At 38.1% G+C, this 19,440-nt stretch overlaps 1 protein-coding gene across 1 annotated transcript in view; it reads left to right on the forward strand.

Annotated features, from left to right (window-relative positions):
• Nucleotides 1-19,440, forward strand: part of LOC141544559 (collagen alpha-6(VI) chain-like) — a 126,418-nt gene that overhangs the window by 13,078 nt on the left and 93,900 nt on the right. The window contains exons 2-4 of the mRNA XM_074270899.1: nucleotides 12,826-12,934; nucleotides 15,971-16,558; nucleotides 18,431-19,051. Of these exons, the coding sequence (XP_074127000.1) occupies nucleotides 12,871-12,934; nucleotides 15,971-16,558; nucleotides 18,431-19,051 (1,273 nt within the window). The 5' untranslated portion in view covers nucleotides 12,826-12,870. The remainder of the gene's footprint in view (nucleotides 1-12,825; nucleotides 12,935-15,970; nucleotides 16,559-18,430; nucleotides 19,052-19,440) is intronic.

A 19,440-nucleotide genomic window follows, 5' to 3' on the forward strand; every position in this document is an offset into this window, starting at 1 on the left:
TCACTCACATGCAGTAGCCAGACTGTGAGGTTTCCAATAAAGGGGCACCACAATTGCACAGTACTGATCACTCTTGGGGATAATGCCAATGGATGGATGTTAGAATAGAGGATACATTCCTGCTAGTCACTGCTGCAGCTCCCAAGCTCATACTGGTGTGCTTTCCACTTACAGTGATGCTATTGAAATATGAAATATTTACTAAACAAGAAAAAAAGAGGCAAAAATGATTATTCAAGAGAAGGCAAAAGCAGGAATAATCAAAATATAGATATCCATACAGGAATCTAGCTCACGTTCTCCCATCATTGTACACAAATGCCTGTGGGGGGAGAGTGGGCACACAAAGAAATTTAGCAGTGAGGCACATGAGATAAGGAAATGCTTGGGGTACCTCAGGACTGCAGAGCTCGATAGGTCACCTGCCATCATTATGAGTCTCTCCTCTCTCGAATGAAGGTATTTCTCTGCTACTGTTGGTCTGCTGAAGCAATGTTAAGCCCTCTTAATAAAACCCACAGCATCGCATCCTTTCAACAAATCAGCAGCTTCCTTAAATGTAAAATCTGTCAAACTAACCAGGTCTCTTCTCTGTGGGCTCTCGGGATTATCCTCTCCTCAAACTAGAGGAGGTAGTAAAGGGCAAGGTAGGAAAGCCCTGAGGACTTTGCCTTCTTTGAAGCTGTAGATAGGATAAGGCAATGCAGCCTCCTTCTTCCATCTTTCCCTACTTTCTTTCTCCTCTTTTTCTTCCTGTTTCAGACTCAATCACTGTTCTAAACTGCTGGAGCATAATCTTTCTCCTCTCTCAAGAGAGCTGCTTCATTGCTCTCCAGGATTTAGATCTCGCAGTCTTGAAAAATCAGCTGTGATAGACCCAGAATCTCCAATTATACAACCCAGCATCACATACATAGCAAAGCATATGATATGCTTTGGTTAGTTAATTTGATGTGCCAGGAAATAACCTTAGTGCCAAGTATGGAAGATACACGGTGGCGAGGCACTCAACAGGCATGGCAGCAAGGCATGCAACATGCACAATATAAAGCATCACTAGAAAGGCTAATTCAGTAGCTATAATTTGAACTTATAGCTCAAATTACCTAGAGAATACACTGAATAACAGCAAAATTATATTACTATAAATCAAGAGCAAACTAATAAATACAGTTATACTGCAATCTAATACCAAGACACAGTAAATAAACAACAAAATTAGAATGAAGCAGAAACATGCTAGAACATGCAGAAATTCATAGCTTTCTCTTAAAGAATCTTGCGGGGGGAACACAGTCTCTCTGGAGGTAGTTTTATCCATGTTTGGATAGTTATAGCTGGTAAAAATCTTATTCCTTATGCTCAGATTTTTTTAAAATTTCTGTGTACTAAAAATGGATTTCAAATCCTGACAGTCTATGAGCTACCATTATGATTGGGACCTGAAGATGGCAGCCATTTATTTACTGTTCAGGTCATCCTTTGATTTTCTGCTAAGATACCTGTGATCTTTCTTCACTTGTTGGGTTTTTCTTGAGTGCACATCACTACTCTTCTCAGATTGTGTTATTATCAACAATCCGGACACTAGGGAGATCAATAAGAATGGTTTGACTTATTTGCTGTTGTGATTTTACCTTGGATCTTTAGATGTGAGCAGCTGTTGGATATAATCTTTGTGTGAGGGGGTTAATCATTTGAAACTGTTCTCCCCCAGAACATAAGAAAGATCACTTGAGATAAGCTAGTGCTGATTAAATTAGGAAAGAAAATAGGATATAATTATGAATTTTTCTCTGTTCCGTTGGATATGAGTAACATCATGAAATGCAACTTTTCTCAAACAATGATCACATACTTGGATCTCTGCCTTTTTAATTAAATTCCTGATACATATAGATATTTCATCTGATGAACAGCTGCTGAAATTGGATCTGCATTCTGCTAAATTTTACTGAAAACTTCCAACTTTCCTGTTTGACTGACAACCGGCACTTACCCTAAAATGCAAAAAAAAAAAAAAAAAAAAAAAAAAAAAAAAAAAGATATCAAATAATAAAATGTTTATCTTTTTAATCTTTTCTGGTTTTATCTGATTTTTACCTTTCTTGTGCTCATTAAAATAATTGTCCCATCTTGTTCATAAGGCCCTTGGTGCCTCTGTTCATGTTACTCCCCTGCCTAAAGTAGGCATATATACTTTGAATTTCTGTATTTCTTCTATTTCTAATTTTAAAAGAATTGTATATGCATGATGTCATTTGAGATCATCTATTACAAAAACTCTATATAGTTGAGGAAATTGTCTCAATTTTACAGATGAGGAAAGTGAGGCAAATGGATTGAAGTGATTTGTCCAGTGTCACAAAGCTAGGAAGTGTCTGAGGCTGGATCTGAACTCACAAAAATGAGTTGTCCTGATTTCAGGCCCAGTACTATTAGACTTAAATTTGAATGGAGATTATCAAGTCAAGGATCCTCCAGAGGCCAGAAGGTTTGAGGGCCAAAGAACAGCACCAGAGTCATTAACATTAATTCAGAGCTGATGGGTCATTTCTGAGACACAGGATTACTTCAAGATGGTAGCTCATTAAAATCTTTAATAGTATTTTTACTTTATTTTTGAGGGTTTTTTGGGGGGCAAGGTCTATATTTTCTTCCACAACATGACTTTTATGGAAATATTTTGCATAACTTCACATATACTTTCTTAGTGGGGATTGCGAGTAGGGATAAGGGAGAGAATCTGGAACTCAAAATTTTAAGAACAAATATAAAAATTGTTTTTTAAATGCAACTGGGGAAAAATAAAAATATATTTTAAAAATCTTTAATAGTAATTAAGTTCAACAACCTTCAGTAAGTAATTACCATATGCTAGGTGCTAAAGAAGAATAAATGAAAATGAGAAGTTATTTCCTTCAGACAGTTTACCCTCAAATCTCCACCAAGCTACACTGTTCCTAATTCATTAATTTCATTTGTTGCTCAATTGTTTCCGGCATGTCTGATCTTTTGTGACTTCATTTGGATTTTCTTGGTAAAGATACTGGAGTGGTTTGTCATTTCTTTCTTCAGCTCATTTTATAGAGGAGGAAATTGAAGTAAATAGGGTGAATGACTTGCCTGGGATCACACAGTTAATAAGTGTCTAAGGCTGGATTTGAACTCAAGTCTTCCTAACTCCAGGCCTGAAATCTACTTTATACCACCTAGCTGCCCATTAATTTCATGGTTTCTGTGCATTAGGGATTCATTCTAACCTAGGATGGATGGAACAAAATGAGTCTGGTAATATAAAAGTTACAAATTTGTATTGTGTATTGTATTCTGCTAGAGTCCAGAGCTGAGCACATCACCAGCTTCCCATATTGGATTGTTCAGACATTTAGCCTCTTTCTAGACTTCATCTACCTTGTCTCCATTCTTCCTGTTCTAGAATAGAGCCACTGCTCCCTGCCCCAGGGTAGGGCACTAATAGATTGCAGCAATGACAGGAGTTTGATTCCCTGATAGGAAGCTGGGGCAGCCAGGTGGTGTAGTGAAAGCAGTGAATGGAACACCCAGGTCACACCTGGAGTCATGAAGGTTCTTCTTTGTAAGTTCAAATCTGGCCTCAGACACTTCCTAGCTTTGTGGCACTAGAAAAATCACTTCACCTTGTTTGCCTCAGTTTCCTTATCTATAAAATGAGCTGGAGAAGGAAATGGTAAACTACTCCCAGAAAATGCCAAATGGGGTCACAAAGAATCTCACTGAACAACAAAAACTCCTCAAGACTGTCTTTTGCTTTTCTTTGTATCTCCAGAACTCAGTTGCAGGGTGCATGGCACAAAGTGGGCCCTTAATAAATGTTTACTGAATGACTATAGAAATACTAGTCTGGATATCATTATAAGTCAACACTAGTGTAAAAAGCCAAGAACTAAATAATCTGGAAAACTGCAAGTGATAAAATCTGAAATAATATTAGATCTGACAAGGGGGAAATCACCATCCAAGTATGTGTATACAAATAAGCTTTGTAAGAGGAATCTTCTGGATTACAGATTCTAGTGAAAGCATGATTGAAAGTTGATCGTTAAAATAAAGACAATTCATGATGAAGCATGCTATCTGCTCCAGAGAAAGAACTAATAGTCTGAATACAGAAGCATGCTCATGTCCCTTCCTTCCTTCCTTCCTCTTCTTCTCTCTTTCCTTCCTCCCTCTCCTCCTCTTTCCTTCCTCCCTTCCTTCCTCTTCTTCTCTTTCCTTCCTCCCTTCCTCTCCTCCTCTTTCCTTCCTCCCTTCCTTCCTTTTCTCCTCTCTTTCCTTCCTCCCTCCCTTCCTCTCCTCTTCTCTTTCCTTCCTCCCTTCCTTCCTCTCCTCCTCTTTCCTTCCTCCCTCCCTTCCTCTCCTCTTCTCTTTCCTTCCTCCCTTGCTTCTTCTCCTCCTCTTTTCTTCCTCCCTTCTTTCTTTTTCTTCTTTGATTATTTGAGTTTTCTTGTACAAAATTACTAATGTAAAAATGTTTTACATGATTACACATGTGTATCCTATGTTAGATTGCTTACTGTCTATGGGAGGTGTACTTCAAAATATGTCTTTAAAAAAAACTTTTAAAAAACCTTTTCAAAATGTTAAATTATTTTGACATGTAATTGAGGGAAAATAAATTTTTTTTAAGATTAGCTGATCCTTAGAATGCTGTATTGATAGAGAAACTAGACCATTTTCTTTGAAAGATAAACAAACTTGAAAATATAAGCTAGAAGGAAGAAGACTGCCAAATGGGATATTTGTATTTGAAAAAGAATATGCCCAAGATGGTAATTAAAAAGCACTGAATATGTTTCCAAGTCTGTTTCCTGAGCTGTTAAAAAGAGGGTATCCAAATTTTTCTTTATGTAGAATTAGGAATGGACCACACACTATTTTGTTCCCTACAGATTTATCTTTAGGTTTCCAATTCAAATATCACCTGACAGACATAAAAATATTATTGAAAAAGGGAGAGGAATCCAATTTAACTTTCCAAAGGTGAGGAGATGCTGATGAGTAATAGAATATAGAAATAAAAGATGACTTAGCCATAAGATCTTAGAAGTAAAGCTGAGAGGGACCCCTCCTCATGGAGTAGAAAGCTTTCAGTTTTGTGGATGGGGAAACTGAGGCCCAGGGAGTCTAAATCACTTTCCACAGGCTATATGGGTGGTAAGTAACAAAGCCAGTATTAAAACTCAGATCCTCGGACTCCAAAGTTGTGTATTTTCATTGTACTGTCTCTGCTGTAAAAAAAAACAAAAACAAAACAAAATAAAACCTCACCAATGTGAAGGCATCATCTCCAATGCTAAGGCCTTTTGTGATCACATATGCCATCTGAGATCACAACTCTCTTATCATTCTCCCATCTATCTCAGCATGTCTGAGAACTCCAAAAATGTGATTTTTTTGGTCCAATCAATCATACTCCTACATCAATATCTTTGTAACCAATCTTTGTGTATACATGTAGAAAGATTGAGCAAGCATTAAGCACTTATTGCATTCCAGGCTCTGTGTTAAGCAAATAAAAGCAAGACAGTTCCTGCCCTCAAAAAGCTTACATGAGTAAAACATGGCTAAGAGATGAAGTAAAGAAATGAGATACTTTTTAGAACCCAAGAGTTCCAGGGGCATAGTCCATAGGGGAAGAGGTGGGGTTGGTGGCCTAATAGTTACTTAGGGTGCTGGTGATCTTTCTTAGCCTGGTATTCCTTAGAGAAAGAAATGGCAAATCACTGCATTACCTTTGCCAAGAAAATCCCAAATCGGGTCATGAAAGGTCAGACATAACTGAAAAAAAAAAAAAAAGACTGAACAAAAATCCTTTGGGCAATTAATGGAGTTAAATGGGGATCATAATGCTTCAAATGTATATAGCCCTCTAACTCCATTCATATTATCTCATTTGATCCTCACAGCAATACTAACCTCTGCTGCCTCGGTTTCTTCATCTGTAAAATGGAGGTGATAATGATAGTATCTACCTCCCAGGATAGGAGGGGAAAAACCAAAAGTCTATAAAGAATTTTGGAAACCTTAAAGAACTATAGTGCTATAATCATCATCAGCAGCATTCTATTTTCCATTTGTGAAAACTGGGAGTCAAAAAGATGAAAACTATTTGTTCAAAGTCACTAATTGACAGAGCTGGAAAGTCACACCTTTTTCACCACACCCAATTACCACCAAAGCAGTGTTGCTGAGGCTTCTTTAAAAAATGCTTTATTTGTGTCTTTCCATAGAAAGAATTTCCCACCTATCTGCCAACTGACTCCTTCCTTGAGACAAAGAAAACAATTGAACTCAAAACATATGATAACAAATCTTTATCTAATGATATTCTGCAATGATCACAGGAATTGAGGGTTTTTTTAATATAGTATTTTCCCTAATTACATGTGAAAATAATTTTTATCATTTATAATGGGTTTTTCTTAAGTTTTGAGTTGTAAATTCTGTTCCTCCCTCCCTTTCCTTCCACATGCCTGGGACAATAGACAGTCTGATAAAGATTATTCACGTACAATCATGTAAAACATAAGAATTGAAGTTTTAAATTAAAAGTGTCATTAATTCTTGGGAGTATGACAGTTCCCATTTTTATAACTCTGTAATGTTTCCAAATGTTTTCCTTACACTGGCTCTGCAATACAGGATAGGTAGAATCTGCAGCATTTGACCGATGTCCAGAGGTGCCCACCTAGGGGCACTACCCAATAAGGGTGGGAGATGGAAAGTGAGCCCAGTCTCTCTCCTCTTTCCTCCCCTCTGCTACTTCTAGCTCCATGTGGTCTGTGTATGAATTAATTGCCCTAAATCCCCTGAAAGCTCTCTTGCATCCTGTTTGTGCTCTTGATACCCTTTCAAGGCAGGGATTTGGCACGAGAAACTTGTCAAGGCAGAAACCTTCTCAATCCCACTGTGGCTTGCTCGCCTCAAGTGATCGGTTGTATGAGTTCAAAAAATTCTGGGTAAGAGGCCAACAGCTTGGAGCTGGGGCCAGTTTTGCAGCTGTGTGTGTATGTTTTAAATAGAAACAGGCAGCCTTCTAGGCAGCCAGTTTATAGTGATTCAAATAAAAAACTATTTTATAGTCATTCACATCAAGAAAAGATTTATTGGCCTTGACTCGCCCAACTTAGAGTGAATGGAGGATTGTAAATTACCAAGTATAAAGAATCTACCTTTGAAAGCATGTTCCTAAAATGAGCAGCAATTAGCACCACTGTTACTCTATTAAGATTAATTGTGACATGGACTTTTTCATTTGATGACATGCAATGCATATCTCGTTGAGTTTCCGTTCATGTTCTCAAATTATCATATTGTTGTTTTTTTTTCAGTTGCTCGAGTGTTGATCTTTTGATTGTAAAACATTTTATAAGTTCCTACTGTAGCACCTACTGCAAGGTGCTATATTCCTGGAAGATCAGCCATAGCTATGTTTTTGTGATGGTTGTGCTCTAGTGGGCTTGTGATTTCCTTGATGTGAGGATTCCCTTCAACTAAAAGATGGCAGCCCATCCTTAGCTCCCCGTTATGTTAGATCCTTATCCATCATAAATCGCCCTCCACTTAATGATCTGGGAACCTTGCTTGGACACTCCCGATGATGCAAGACCACTAGTGGACACGTGAGCCTTCCATCAGTCATCCCTCATTCTTATCTCTCTGTGAACTTCCCAGAGTCTTTTTTCTCATGTATTTCTTTAATCACATCCTAGCCCTGCTCCTGATTAATTCTTTGTTCTATGTGGGTTACAGTCTGTTCACATCAGCCATTGACCCTAATGGTCCCTTTGGGTAACCCTTCATTTCAATTTTTTCAGAAACCAAAATATTCTGTGAGTTACAGTCATCTAACATCACCAGAAGAACATCGGTATGACAAGATGAGTCTCTGCTTCAGGAGAAGTTTAAGTCGCTAAAGTTCAAATATGGCTTTAGACACTTACTAGCTGTGTATTCTTGGATAAGGCATATTACCACTTTCTGCCTCAGTTTCCTCGCTTATAAAATGGGGACAATAATAGCTCAGAGTTGTTGGGAAGATCAAATGATTTAAAACTGTAATAATAATTTAAGTTAATAAAATTTGACAGATTTGTCAAAGTGACAGATACTAAGGAAGGAACAAACATTTATTAACCACTTACTTATGCCAGGCACTGTGCTAAATGCTTTAAAAATAGTATCTGATCTGATCCTCACAACAACCATAGGAACAAAGTGTTATTAGGATCCCCATTTGACAAGTAAAGAAACTAAGGTAGAAAAAAGTTGGGGCAGTTAGATGGCCCAGTGAATAGAGTATCAGCACTGAAATCAGAAGGATCTGAGTTCAAAACCAGCCTCGGACATTTAATGCTTCCTAAGAGGATTCATAGAGGTAGTGAAGGATTTGAACTTGGGTTTTCCTGACTCCTATATCCCACTAGTAGAGTGGAAAATTCAATCTCAGCTTGTCTGGCTCTGTTGCTAGTCCTCTTCTTGTTGTGTGCAAGCTCCTTATTTAGAATTTGCCTCCTGTGGATATCCACCTTCATAATTGTATACATTTAGGGCTGCAAGAGACCTTAATGATCACTTAATATAACCCTCTCACTTTATAGTAAACTGAGATACAGAGATTAAAGGAGCTTCCTGTTTTCATATTACTAGGAAGAATCTGAGGGGGCATTTGAAATCTGGTCTTCCTGCCTTTTCATTCAGAGTCCCAGATACTTTGCTATAGTTACTGCTTCTAGATTGTACCTATTCTCAATGGCATGTCGCTTAATGTATATGCTAAAAGTGGATTTTCCTTCTCCCATCTCACTATAAAATCCTTTAAAAAGATGATTGGGAAAACAAAGAATGGGAATAATTTAAGACCTATCTTCCCCTATAAATTTTTGTTTGCTTTTTGTGACAATCTGTTCTTCCTCATAGTAATCTTTGTTGAATTGGCACGTGAATGTTCATTTAAATTTTTATAATTTAAAAACTTATTTTAGGACAAATCAATAATCATTGTAATCATTAGACACATTTTATGGAGATTACAAAACCTGGATAGTAGATCATTAAGCTCAGTTCTACTAGGAAAAAAAAAAAACAAAAACAAAAAACACTTTTCCATATCAACAATTAACAAGTGGCTCATGTAAAGGGTGCTAGCAATCTCTTCTGCTCCCAGAAACATGTTCTACACTTGCTTAGAATTAGCAAGAACTGATTTAAGCCATCAAAAAGCATATCAACCACTTGAAGTTGATCAGAACGGATCTGAACAGGTTGAAACTAGTCAGAACTTTGAGCTGGCCAAAATTGGTCAATACCTATTGGAACTGACCAGAACCAACTCACATATTACAAATCTGTTGGAACTGGTTATGCACAAGACAAAACCAATCGAACCAGCCTCAACTAACTAGAAATGATTGAAATTGTTGGCTTGAACCAGTTAGAAACAACCTATTTTAGAATGTGTTTTCCCCCTGAAACATTGTTTTTATTCCATATTTATTATGCTATTTAGTGTGCCTTTACAGGTTTCCCATGTTTACCCCTCAGAAGATTCTTTCTTCATAGATATTGTTGGCAACCTGAGGAAATAGAGCCAGGTAAAATGATGGTGCATAATCTGAGTTTCTTATAGGCATGCATTGCTAAAAGCTCAGATTTGCCCATAATTCTTTATCATTTGAGTTAGTATATAAAAACAGACTTTTTGCAATTAGCCCTTCTACGTTGCAGCTTTCCCCATTGTAATTTCAATATTTTGCAGGTTGGCAAAAGAAATTAAATGGGAGTTTAGGGGAGTTTTGCAGAAGCTACAGGTGACTCACAAAGGCCAATAGACAATACAGAAAAAAGTTTAAAAATTCAGAAATGCATAAAAGATATATCAAGTATAGTACAAGATCAACATATTTTATTTATTAACACTGTAATAATTCAGATGCTTTCTCTACTATGAAGGCCAAAAATTTTTAAATAGATTTTCCAGATGGTGAAGATCCTGACCTTTGCAATATGGAAAGGATAACTGTAATTAAAATAAATAATAGTGATTTATCCCAAATTTAAAAATAATTTAAATAATTTACAACAAGTTTTAAAGAAATATAATTATTTACCCCAGTGTTAGTTATGTGCCCGACACATGGGAGCACTTACTAAATGTTGACTATTTGTTTCTTTCCCCACTAAACTTTTAGCCATTATAAAGTCTAATATAAACTCTATATTAATATAAGTATTGAGAATTCTGAGACCAAGTTAACATAAATCTCACCTTTAAACTTGTCTTAGGAAAAAACTTCCAGGATATAAACGGGGGTTTTCCTCTCATCCTTGAGAGGTAGGAAATGAATTGAAAGTGAAATCATTACAGATTTGATTTTTGGTTTTTTAAAACCATCCTTTAATCTTACTTTCTAGTTGATTGCCATTTAGCTCATGCTGTCTAACTTCTGAGAGGTGATGGCCTTTGACCCTATTGTTTCTTTGACCAAGGCCTCTCCCCATGACAAAAGTAGAAAGAGGAAAATACTTTATGGCTTGCCCCCAGTTCATAAGAAACATGATCAATCAGAAGTTGGGTTGATTTTTCTTCCTTTCCTTAACCAGCTCATACTGCCCTTTAAAATCCAGTGCTAAGTGGATGGAAAAGGGTTGATCTGAATCAAATATTAGTGATCATCCACAAATGTCTAACAAAAATATTCTCCTTGTATTCCTGCTTCTGAATTTTTTTTCTTGAAAAGCTTATCCCTTAGCATTTTTACTCTTTCTGTTAGTTTGCTTGCATTTTTGTTTTTTTTTCTTTCTAGATCCATTTTTTTCTTCTGCAGCAACTTAACTGTATAAATATGTATCATATATTTAATTTAACATATATTTTAACATATTTAACATATATTGGACTGCCTACCATCTGGGGGAGGGTAGGGGAAAGGAGGGGAAAAAATTGGAATAGAAGGTTTTGCAAAGGTCAAGGTTGAAAAATTACCTGTGGGGCAGCTAGGGGGCGCAGTGGATAGAGCACCAGCCTTGAATTCAGGAGAACCCGAGTTCAAATCTGATATCAGACACTTAACACTTCCTAGCTGTGTGACCCTGGGCAAGTCACTTAAGCCCAGCCTCAGGGGGAAAAAAAAAGAAAAGAAAAATTATCCTTGCATATGTTTTGTAAATAAAAAACTATAATAAAATACATTTTTAAAAGCTTATGCTTTTTCACTTTATAAACATATTCTTTTTTTTAGAATTTAATATATTTTATTTTCCCCCCAATTTTTAACTTTCTTTAATTTTGAGTTTCAAATTCTATCCCTCCCTCTTTCCTCCCTGAGATGGGAAGCAATCAGATGTAGGGTTATATATATATATATGTGTGTGTGTGTTTGTGTGTATATATGTGTGTGTGTATGTGTGTGTAGATGTGTGTATATGTGTGTGTGTATATGTGTGGGGGGGAGGGGGGGTGGGGATGTGGGGGGGGGTATGGGTGTGGGTGGGTGGGTGTATATGTGTGGGTGTATATGTGTGTGTGTGTGCGTGTGTATATATGTACGTGTGTGTATATGTGTGTGCGTGTGTATATATGTACATGTGTGTATATGTGTGCGCGTGTGTATATGTATGTGTGCGTGTGTATATATGTGTGTGTGCGTGTGTATATATGTTTGAGTGCGTGTGTGTATATATGTTTGAGTGTGTGTGCGCGTGTGTATATATGTTTGAGTGCGTGTGTGCGCGTGTGTATGTTTGAGTGCGTGTGTGCGTGTGTGTATATATGTGTGTGTGCGTGTGTGTATATGTGTGTGTGCGTGTGTGTGTGCGTGTGTATGTGTGTGTGCGTGTGTGTGTGTGTGCGTGTGTGTATGTGTGTGTGCGTGTGCGTGTGTGCGCGTGTGTATATGTTTGAGTGCGTGTGTGTATGTGTGTGTGCGTGTGTGTGTGTGTGCGTGTGTGTATGTGTGTGTGTGTGCGTGTGTGTGTGCGTGTGTGTGTGCGTGCGCGTGTGCGCGCGCGTGTGCGCGCGCGTGTGCGCGCGTGTGTGTGTGCGCGCGTGTGTGTGTGCGCGCGTGTGTGTGCGCGCGCGTGTGTGTGCGCGCGCGTGTGTGTGCGCGCGCGTGTGTGTGCGCGCGCGCGCGTGTGTGTGTGGGCGCGCGCGCGTGCGTGTGTGTGTGGGCGCGCGCGCGTGCGTGTGTGTGTGGGCGCGCGCGCGTGCGTGTGTGTGCGGGCGCGTGTGTGTGCGCGTGCGTGTGTGTGCGCGCGCGTGTGTGTGTGTATATGTGTGTGTGTGCGTGAGAGTGTGTATATATGTGTGTGTGCGCGTGTGTGTATATATGTGTGTGTGCGCGTGTGTGTATATATGTGTGTGTGTGCGTGTGTGTATATATGTGTGCATGTGTGTGTATGTGTGTGCGCATATGTGTGTGTGCGAGTGTATGTGTGTGCGCATATGTGTGTGTGCGAGTGTGTGTATATGTATGTGTGTGTATATATGTATGTGTGTATGTGTGTATATATGTGTGTGTGTATGTGTCTGTATGTGTGTATATGTATATGCAAACATGTAAAACATTTCCATATTAGTATGAACATATTCTTTAAGAAAAAATTTATTTGTGCAGAACTCAAATATGCCATGGTTTTGGGGATATATACATATACGGGGAGGGGGGTAGATAAAATTTAATCCTGGAGTTTAATAAGCTATTTTATAAATTTCGGGGTACCCTGGACAGGACTTGGAATGGTGAGACAACTGTGGTCACTTGTTTTCTTATGTTTTTATTTTAGGCTTTTCAAAATTAAAGTGTGAGGTGCTGAGCTCTCCTTAGAAACATGTTCCTGTTTATCTTCCTTATCATAACTTGTGTCCGAGCACAGTCTGTGAACCAGGATGTTGGTAATGACACATTTGTTTTTTTTTTCTTTTTTTCCTCTTTAATCTTATCAAACTTGATTAAACCTTAAGAGTTTCTGGTTTGGGATGGGGCTGTTGTCGGTTTCACTTTATCCATTTTTTAATATTAACAGCGTAATTGCCACAGCTTGCATCTGACCCTTTTCCAGAGTGACGATGAAGGCCATCCTTTTGCCTCAGATAAGACTCTGATGGAGCCTTTGGGGAATTTTCTATGAAAGTTCACTGTTAGCATTAGGTCATTTTTCTGGTCTATCATGATTAAAAACACTTTTTATCTCTTTGCCTAGAGTTTGTTTTGACTAAAGGCCCAGCAGCTGCCCCATTTAATCTGGGTGTGTGTTGGATGGAAATGGTTTGATCCTGCTTTCTTCCCTTTCACGGTCAATATGTCCTGAACCCCCAAACCCATCCAGATGTACCTGTGGTCTAAAGCAGAATTCAGGATACAGCCCCTATTGGGGGACTTTTGGCTATACAGATGATGACTATTCATTCTCTTTTACTAGTGTCTTTCCTCCATTTCTGGTTGTCAAATCTCAAGTCAATTGAATTAAATTTAGAGGGTGTGATAAGGAATCTTGGCAAGGAATTAAACATTTTAGGCGGTATGCTATTATCAGTATGCTATAAAAAGGAGGGAATGATACATAAGACACTGATGCTTGGTTTCCAGCCATCGGGAAGGAGGGAAAGAAGGAGTGAAATGTTTTTCCTTTTTATGAGATCCCTTAAAACAACCACTTGCTAAAATCATCATCTTGGAGCTGGAAGAGACCTTAGAGAGTCTCCCATAAGTCCTCTACCCTGCCCGCTCTACCTCATTGTATTCTAAGAAAAACCTGAAAAAGCTTTTTTAAAAAAACAAACCAAACTGGCTAGAACTGGGTTCTTGGTGGTTGTTGTAGTTGTGGTTGTGTTACAGCCAACTCTTCCTGACCAGATTTGGGGCTTTCTTGGCAAAGGCACTGGAACACTTGCCATTTCCATCTCCAGCTTATTTTACAGATGAGGAAACTGAGGCAAACAGGGTGAAGTGACTTGCTTAGGGTTATACTGTCAGTGAATGTCTAAGTTTGGATTTGAACTCACTTCCCGATTCCAGGCTCACACAAGTCACTTAACCCCAATTGCCACAGGGGAAAAAATATAACGGAGAAATATTTCACAAAATACATAAAAATATAACAAAATGCACATAATTGTTTTCTAAGGTGATATTCAGGGATCCTTATGTACATTTTAGTGGCTCTTGTTTCCACTCAAGTTTCATGCTCTCTTCCATCAGAGAGATTGAATAGCTTGTCTGTGGTCAAATAACCAGTAAGTGACAAAGGCAGAATTTGAACTTGAATCTCTGCTTATTCCAAGTCCACAGTAGTTTCTTCTAGATCCCAAAGCTTTCTTTGAAAAGGGAAATGAGGTCAGTGACTGTTCTAAGCCCTATAAACATAATTTCAGTCAATTTGAGATTTATTTGATAGCCAAGAGACCTCTAGAGGCCATCTGAAACTGATGATAATAACTATCTTTTTAAGTTTTACCAAGCACTTTACAAATATTATCTCATTTGATCTTCTTAACTCTGAAAACAAGTTACTACAGATCAATACACTGACACCAGGGACATAAGGAACTTGCCTAGACGCACATAGCTAGTGTCTGAGGATGGAGTTTTCTGACTCTTAAGCAAATTAGCTACCTCAAATTTTTATTCTTTTTGAAACTCAATGATATTAGTTCTTTTTTCTGGTTCTACTTATGTATTAAAGCTAAAATGATGCAATGGAAGAAAAAATAGATGAAGCATTAGAAAAGCTGAGTTCAAATCCTGATTCTGCCATTTAATTGTGTCAGGTTACAATGTGTCGGCCTCAATTCCCTCATTTATAAAATTAGGGGACCCCTGTTGGATGATCTATTCTAGTTACAGCTATTTATTTCTGAAGGATAAATAGATGATTAACATTTACTCACATAAACATTAGCAGCCTACAAACATTCATCTTAATGTAATATAAGCAAGCTATAATTTTGTTATGTAAAAAAAAATTAAAGATATACCATCCACTGAGAACTTTTAAGTCACTGTCTACCAGTTTGAGAATTCAAAGTTGCTAAGCAACAGACTTCTTTCATTAACCATTCAAATATTATCATATTATCCTGCAATAACTATTTTCCAATTACAAAATAATTTTTGAGATTCATTTCTTAAAAATTTGAGGTCCAGATTCTCTTCCTTACTTCTCTCCCAACCTTGAAAGGCAAGTAATTTGATATAGATTAGACATAAGCAGTCATGCAAACCAGCAATATCTGTTTAAAAGAAGATAGAAAATGAAAGGTTTCATCCCAGACTTTATAATTCATTTTAAAGAAAAAAATCCAACCAGTTTGAAGCTCCATCAGTATCCTTGCCTACATATTATTAATGAAATCCAAGTTGTCCTGGCCAAGGTAAAAATGATCTGAGAATTTATTTTAAAAAAAGAAAAAAATTCACCAAAATCTCATTGCATTTGTGCCTTCTAAGTATTTCCATTTTTATTGATTTATAACCCCCAAATTGATACAATACAAATGAGATAATTGAAAGATTCAAAGTATAATTTTAAAAAATTCACAGTTCTATACAAAGTGCTTTTTTTTTCCCCCACAACAACCCCATCAAGGGGAAAAGTTGGGCTTAGACAAGTTAAATGACTTGCATATGGTGACATAATTAGGAGGTATGAAGCCTCGGATTCAGACCTAGTAATCCCATCTCCAAGCTCAATCTTCTTTCTTTTCTTACAACTGGGTCCTCAATGATCATGTTCTCCTTTATAGAAGGAGTAGCTAATTAATTTCAAGGCATTCATTTCATTTCCTTGTCAGTGTCTGAAAAGGAAGAGAAAAGAGAATTTTTCTCTTCATAAATTTTGATGGTATTAATATAATACCATACTTGGTTGGTTTGTTGGTGGTGATTTGTTGGTTAGCCTAGGTCTTTATTATACATTTCTTTTTCTACAGGTCCTGAGTTTGCTGATGTTGTGTTCCTGGTGGATAGCTCTGATCACCTAGCAAGTAAGTTTTCCTTTGTGAGAACTTTCATCACTAAGACGGTCAACAGTCTGCCCATTGAAGCCAACAAGTTCCGTATTGCCCTCGCCCAGTACAGTGATGATCTACGCCAGGAGTTCCTGCTAAGCCCTTTCATGGCCAAGGGCACCATATTGAATTACCTCAAGAAGAACTTCACCAATATTGGGGGATCTTTGCGAATAGGCAATGCTCTCCAAAAAGTCCACAAGACCTATTTCTCTGGGCCAGTCAGTGGAAGAGACAAGAGCCAGTTTCCCCAGATTCTGGTAGTTTTGGCTTCAGCCCATTCTGAAGATGATGTGAAGGGGCCAGCGAAGGCTCTGCAGAGAGATGGGGTGAAAATCATCTCACTGGGGATGCAGAATGCTTCGGAAGAACACCTAAAAGCCATGGCCACATCTAAGTTTTATTACAACCTAAGAACAGTGAGAGATGTGGGCACATTTTCCACAAATATGACCAGTATCATTAAAGAAGTGGTAAAATACAAGGGAGCAGATGATGCTGATGTGGAAGGTGAGAACTCCCTCTCCTCTCCTCTCCTTTCTTCTCCCTTCCTTTCCATTGTCCTTTCCCTTTCTTCTTCCTATTCCCTCCCTTCTCCTTCTTCTCCTTCTCTGTCATCATATTGTAGCTAACATTTACAGAATGTTTTAATAATGTTTGCTAAGCATTGTACATATATTATCTCAGATCCTCCCAACTTTGAGAGGTAGATAATATTACTGCCTTTATGTTACAGATGAAATAATGGAGCCCAAACTAGGTTAAGTAACTTGCCCAATGTCACATAGCCAGTAAGTTTCTGAGATAGGATTTGAACTCATGCCTTCCTGCCTCTGTGTCAAGAACTCTTAACCACTGTACTTCCTGGCTGACTCTCCATGGAAGCTGGGAGCTCCTAGAGAACAATGGTGGAGTCTTAATCAAATGTTCATCAAAGTACCAAAGGAAATTCTTTATGATCTCTCTAATTTCATAAAAACAAGGCATTGGGTTGGCTTTTAGAATATTTTGGTGCCTGTGTGTTAAACAGTCATGGTCACCTAACCAAGATGATCTTAAACCAAGCAAATGATAATAGCCCATTAAGAGCTCATGATGTGAGGAAGGCCTTTCCTCAGCTCCTGGTTTTTCTAGGTGGTCTGGATGGTCTGCTTTGTGCCATTTTAGAAGAAAACTCTTCCTAGATAGTTTGGAAATTACCTTAAAGACTGACTAGCCCAACTCCCTCCTTTTACAGAGAAGGAAACTGAGGTCCAGCTAAGCAAAATACCTTCTTTCCGATAAGATAAGCACAGTATAGTGAAAAGAGACCAATGGCTTTATCTTGGAAGACCCAAATTCACATCCTGCTGCTGACATTTGCTAGTGTTTTGGCAAATCACTTAACTTTTCTGAGTCTCAGTTTCCACCTCAGTTAATGAGGGGGTTGGACCAGATGGATCAGAAAGGTCCCCTTCTAGCTTTTGATCAGTATTGCTGCATCGCCTCCTTAATGTTCAGAAGTGTGATGCATTTAATGTAGTGATGTCTAATTTTAATATAAAATAAAACATAATTATTGAAATATTCAGAGAGCTATGATCTTTTTGAAGTCATTTCCTTCCATTGATACAAATCTTAGCCCATCCACACCTATTCATCTTACACCACTCTTGGCCATATTGTTTCATAAATTGGAACAATATGTTGGGTATCTTCCTTGGATTCCTCAACACAGTGAGAATACTAATGGAGTATAAGAAATAATCATTGGTTCTTGATTAGTCATCCCTCAATCTTGCCATATAACTAGTTTATCTTATTTTTCTTTGGGGACACACTTTCTGAGTAAGATGGCAAATGTAACCAAAGAAATCCATGCATTTCAGAAGTAAGCATTTGTGGATCATCTGCTACTCTGATTACTCTTGAATCCCCCCCTCCCACATCATTAGTATGGCTCTAAGAGCTGATTATTTTTCTAAGCACTTTATAAGTAAGTACATGGGGGGAGGGAAGAAGGGATAAACCTATTGCTCAAAACAAAAGTTTCCAAAGGAAATAAAATTCCAAGCATCATTCATTACTTCTTAGTAAATCCACTAGAATGAAAGCAGCCATTGATCATTTCTTAGTGATGCTAATGAGTGCTTTTATGAGAACAATCTCTCTAAAAGCTATTCAGCATTCATTAACATTAGATTTCTTTTCCTTCTCTCTTAAAATAAACTTTCATGTTGAGTTTAGTTCTTGACAAGGTTTGCTCACTCTTCCCTTCCCTCATTAGCCATGTTGGATATAAAACAAAGACTTAAAAATAAAACTAAGTGATGGTAAGTTTTGATGTAAAACAATCAAGAAAGCTCAAGTGAATGATCTCCTCTTTCTTTTCCTCCACCTAAGTTTGTCATGGCACTTCTGTGGCTGATGTCGTATTTCTCCTGGATGACTATGTCAATGGCACCAAGGAAAACTTGGAATATCTTAAAAGTTTCCTAGAAGAGAGCGTATCCTCCTTTGATGTGAAAGAGAACTGTATGAGGATTGGCCTGGTGACTTACAGCAATGAGACAAAAGTGATTCATAACCTGGGCACTGGGATCAACAAGTCAGAGATTCTGCAAGAGATAAAGAACCTGTCTCCCAGGGCTGGGAGATCCCGTGCTGGAGCTGCCATCACAAAGATCAGGAAGGAGGTCTTCAATGTCCACAAAGGCAGCCGGAAGATGCAGGGGGTCCCCCAGATAGCCATTCTAGTCACTCACAGACCATCGGAAGATAATGTTTCTGTAGCTGCACTTGACCTTCGGCGTGAAGGCGTGACTGTGTTCACTGTGGGCCTGGAAGGTTCTAATTATACCCAGTTAGAACAAATGTCATCCCACCCTCCAGAAAGGTATATTTCCAAACTGAAAACATTTTCAGACTTGGCAGCCCATAATCAGACATTTCAGAAGAAACTCAGGAATGAAATGCAGTACAAGGTATCCATCCTGTCAGAACGAACCGAACATCTCAAATCTGGTAATTATATTTTCCTCATCCTAATTTGTCTTCCTATAAGTGGTGGGACTTATTTTCACTCATTTGAAAAAAGTAAAAACTATTTGAGGGGATATAACCAAACAGTTGAGGGTGGAAAAAGTGATAGGAAGCACCAGAAAGAAGCATTTATTAGATGCCTAATCTGTGCCAGATATTGTGATAAGTTATTTACAATTATTATTTCATTTGATCTTCACAGTATCTCTAGGAGACAGGTGCTACCCTTATCCCCCATTTTCCAGATGAGGAAACTGAGACAGACATTAAATGAAAGTACCTGAGGATGGTTTTGAACTCGAGTGGTCTTGGTTCCAGGTCTAGTTTTTGCATCATTTAGCTACAGCAGAATTACATCTTTTTTTTTTTTT

Source organism: Sminthopsis crassicaudata, chromosome 5 (assembly GCF_048593235.1).
Source record: "Sminthopsis crassicaudata isolate SCR6 chromosome 5, ASM4859323v1, whole genome shotgun sequence".
NCBI lineage: Eukaryota > Metazoa > Chordata > Mammalia > Dasyuromorphia > Dasyuridae > Sminthopsis > Sminthopsis crassicaudata.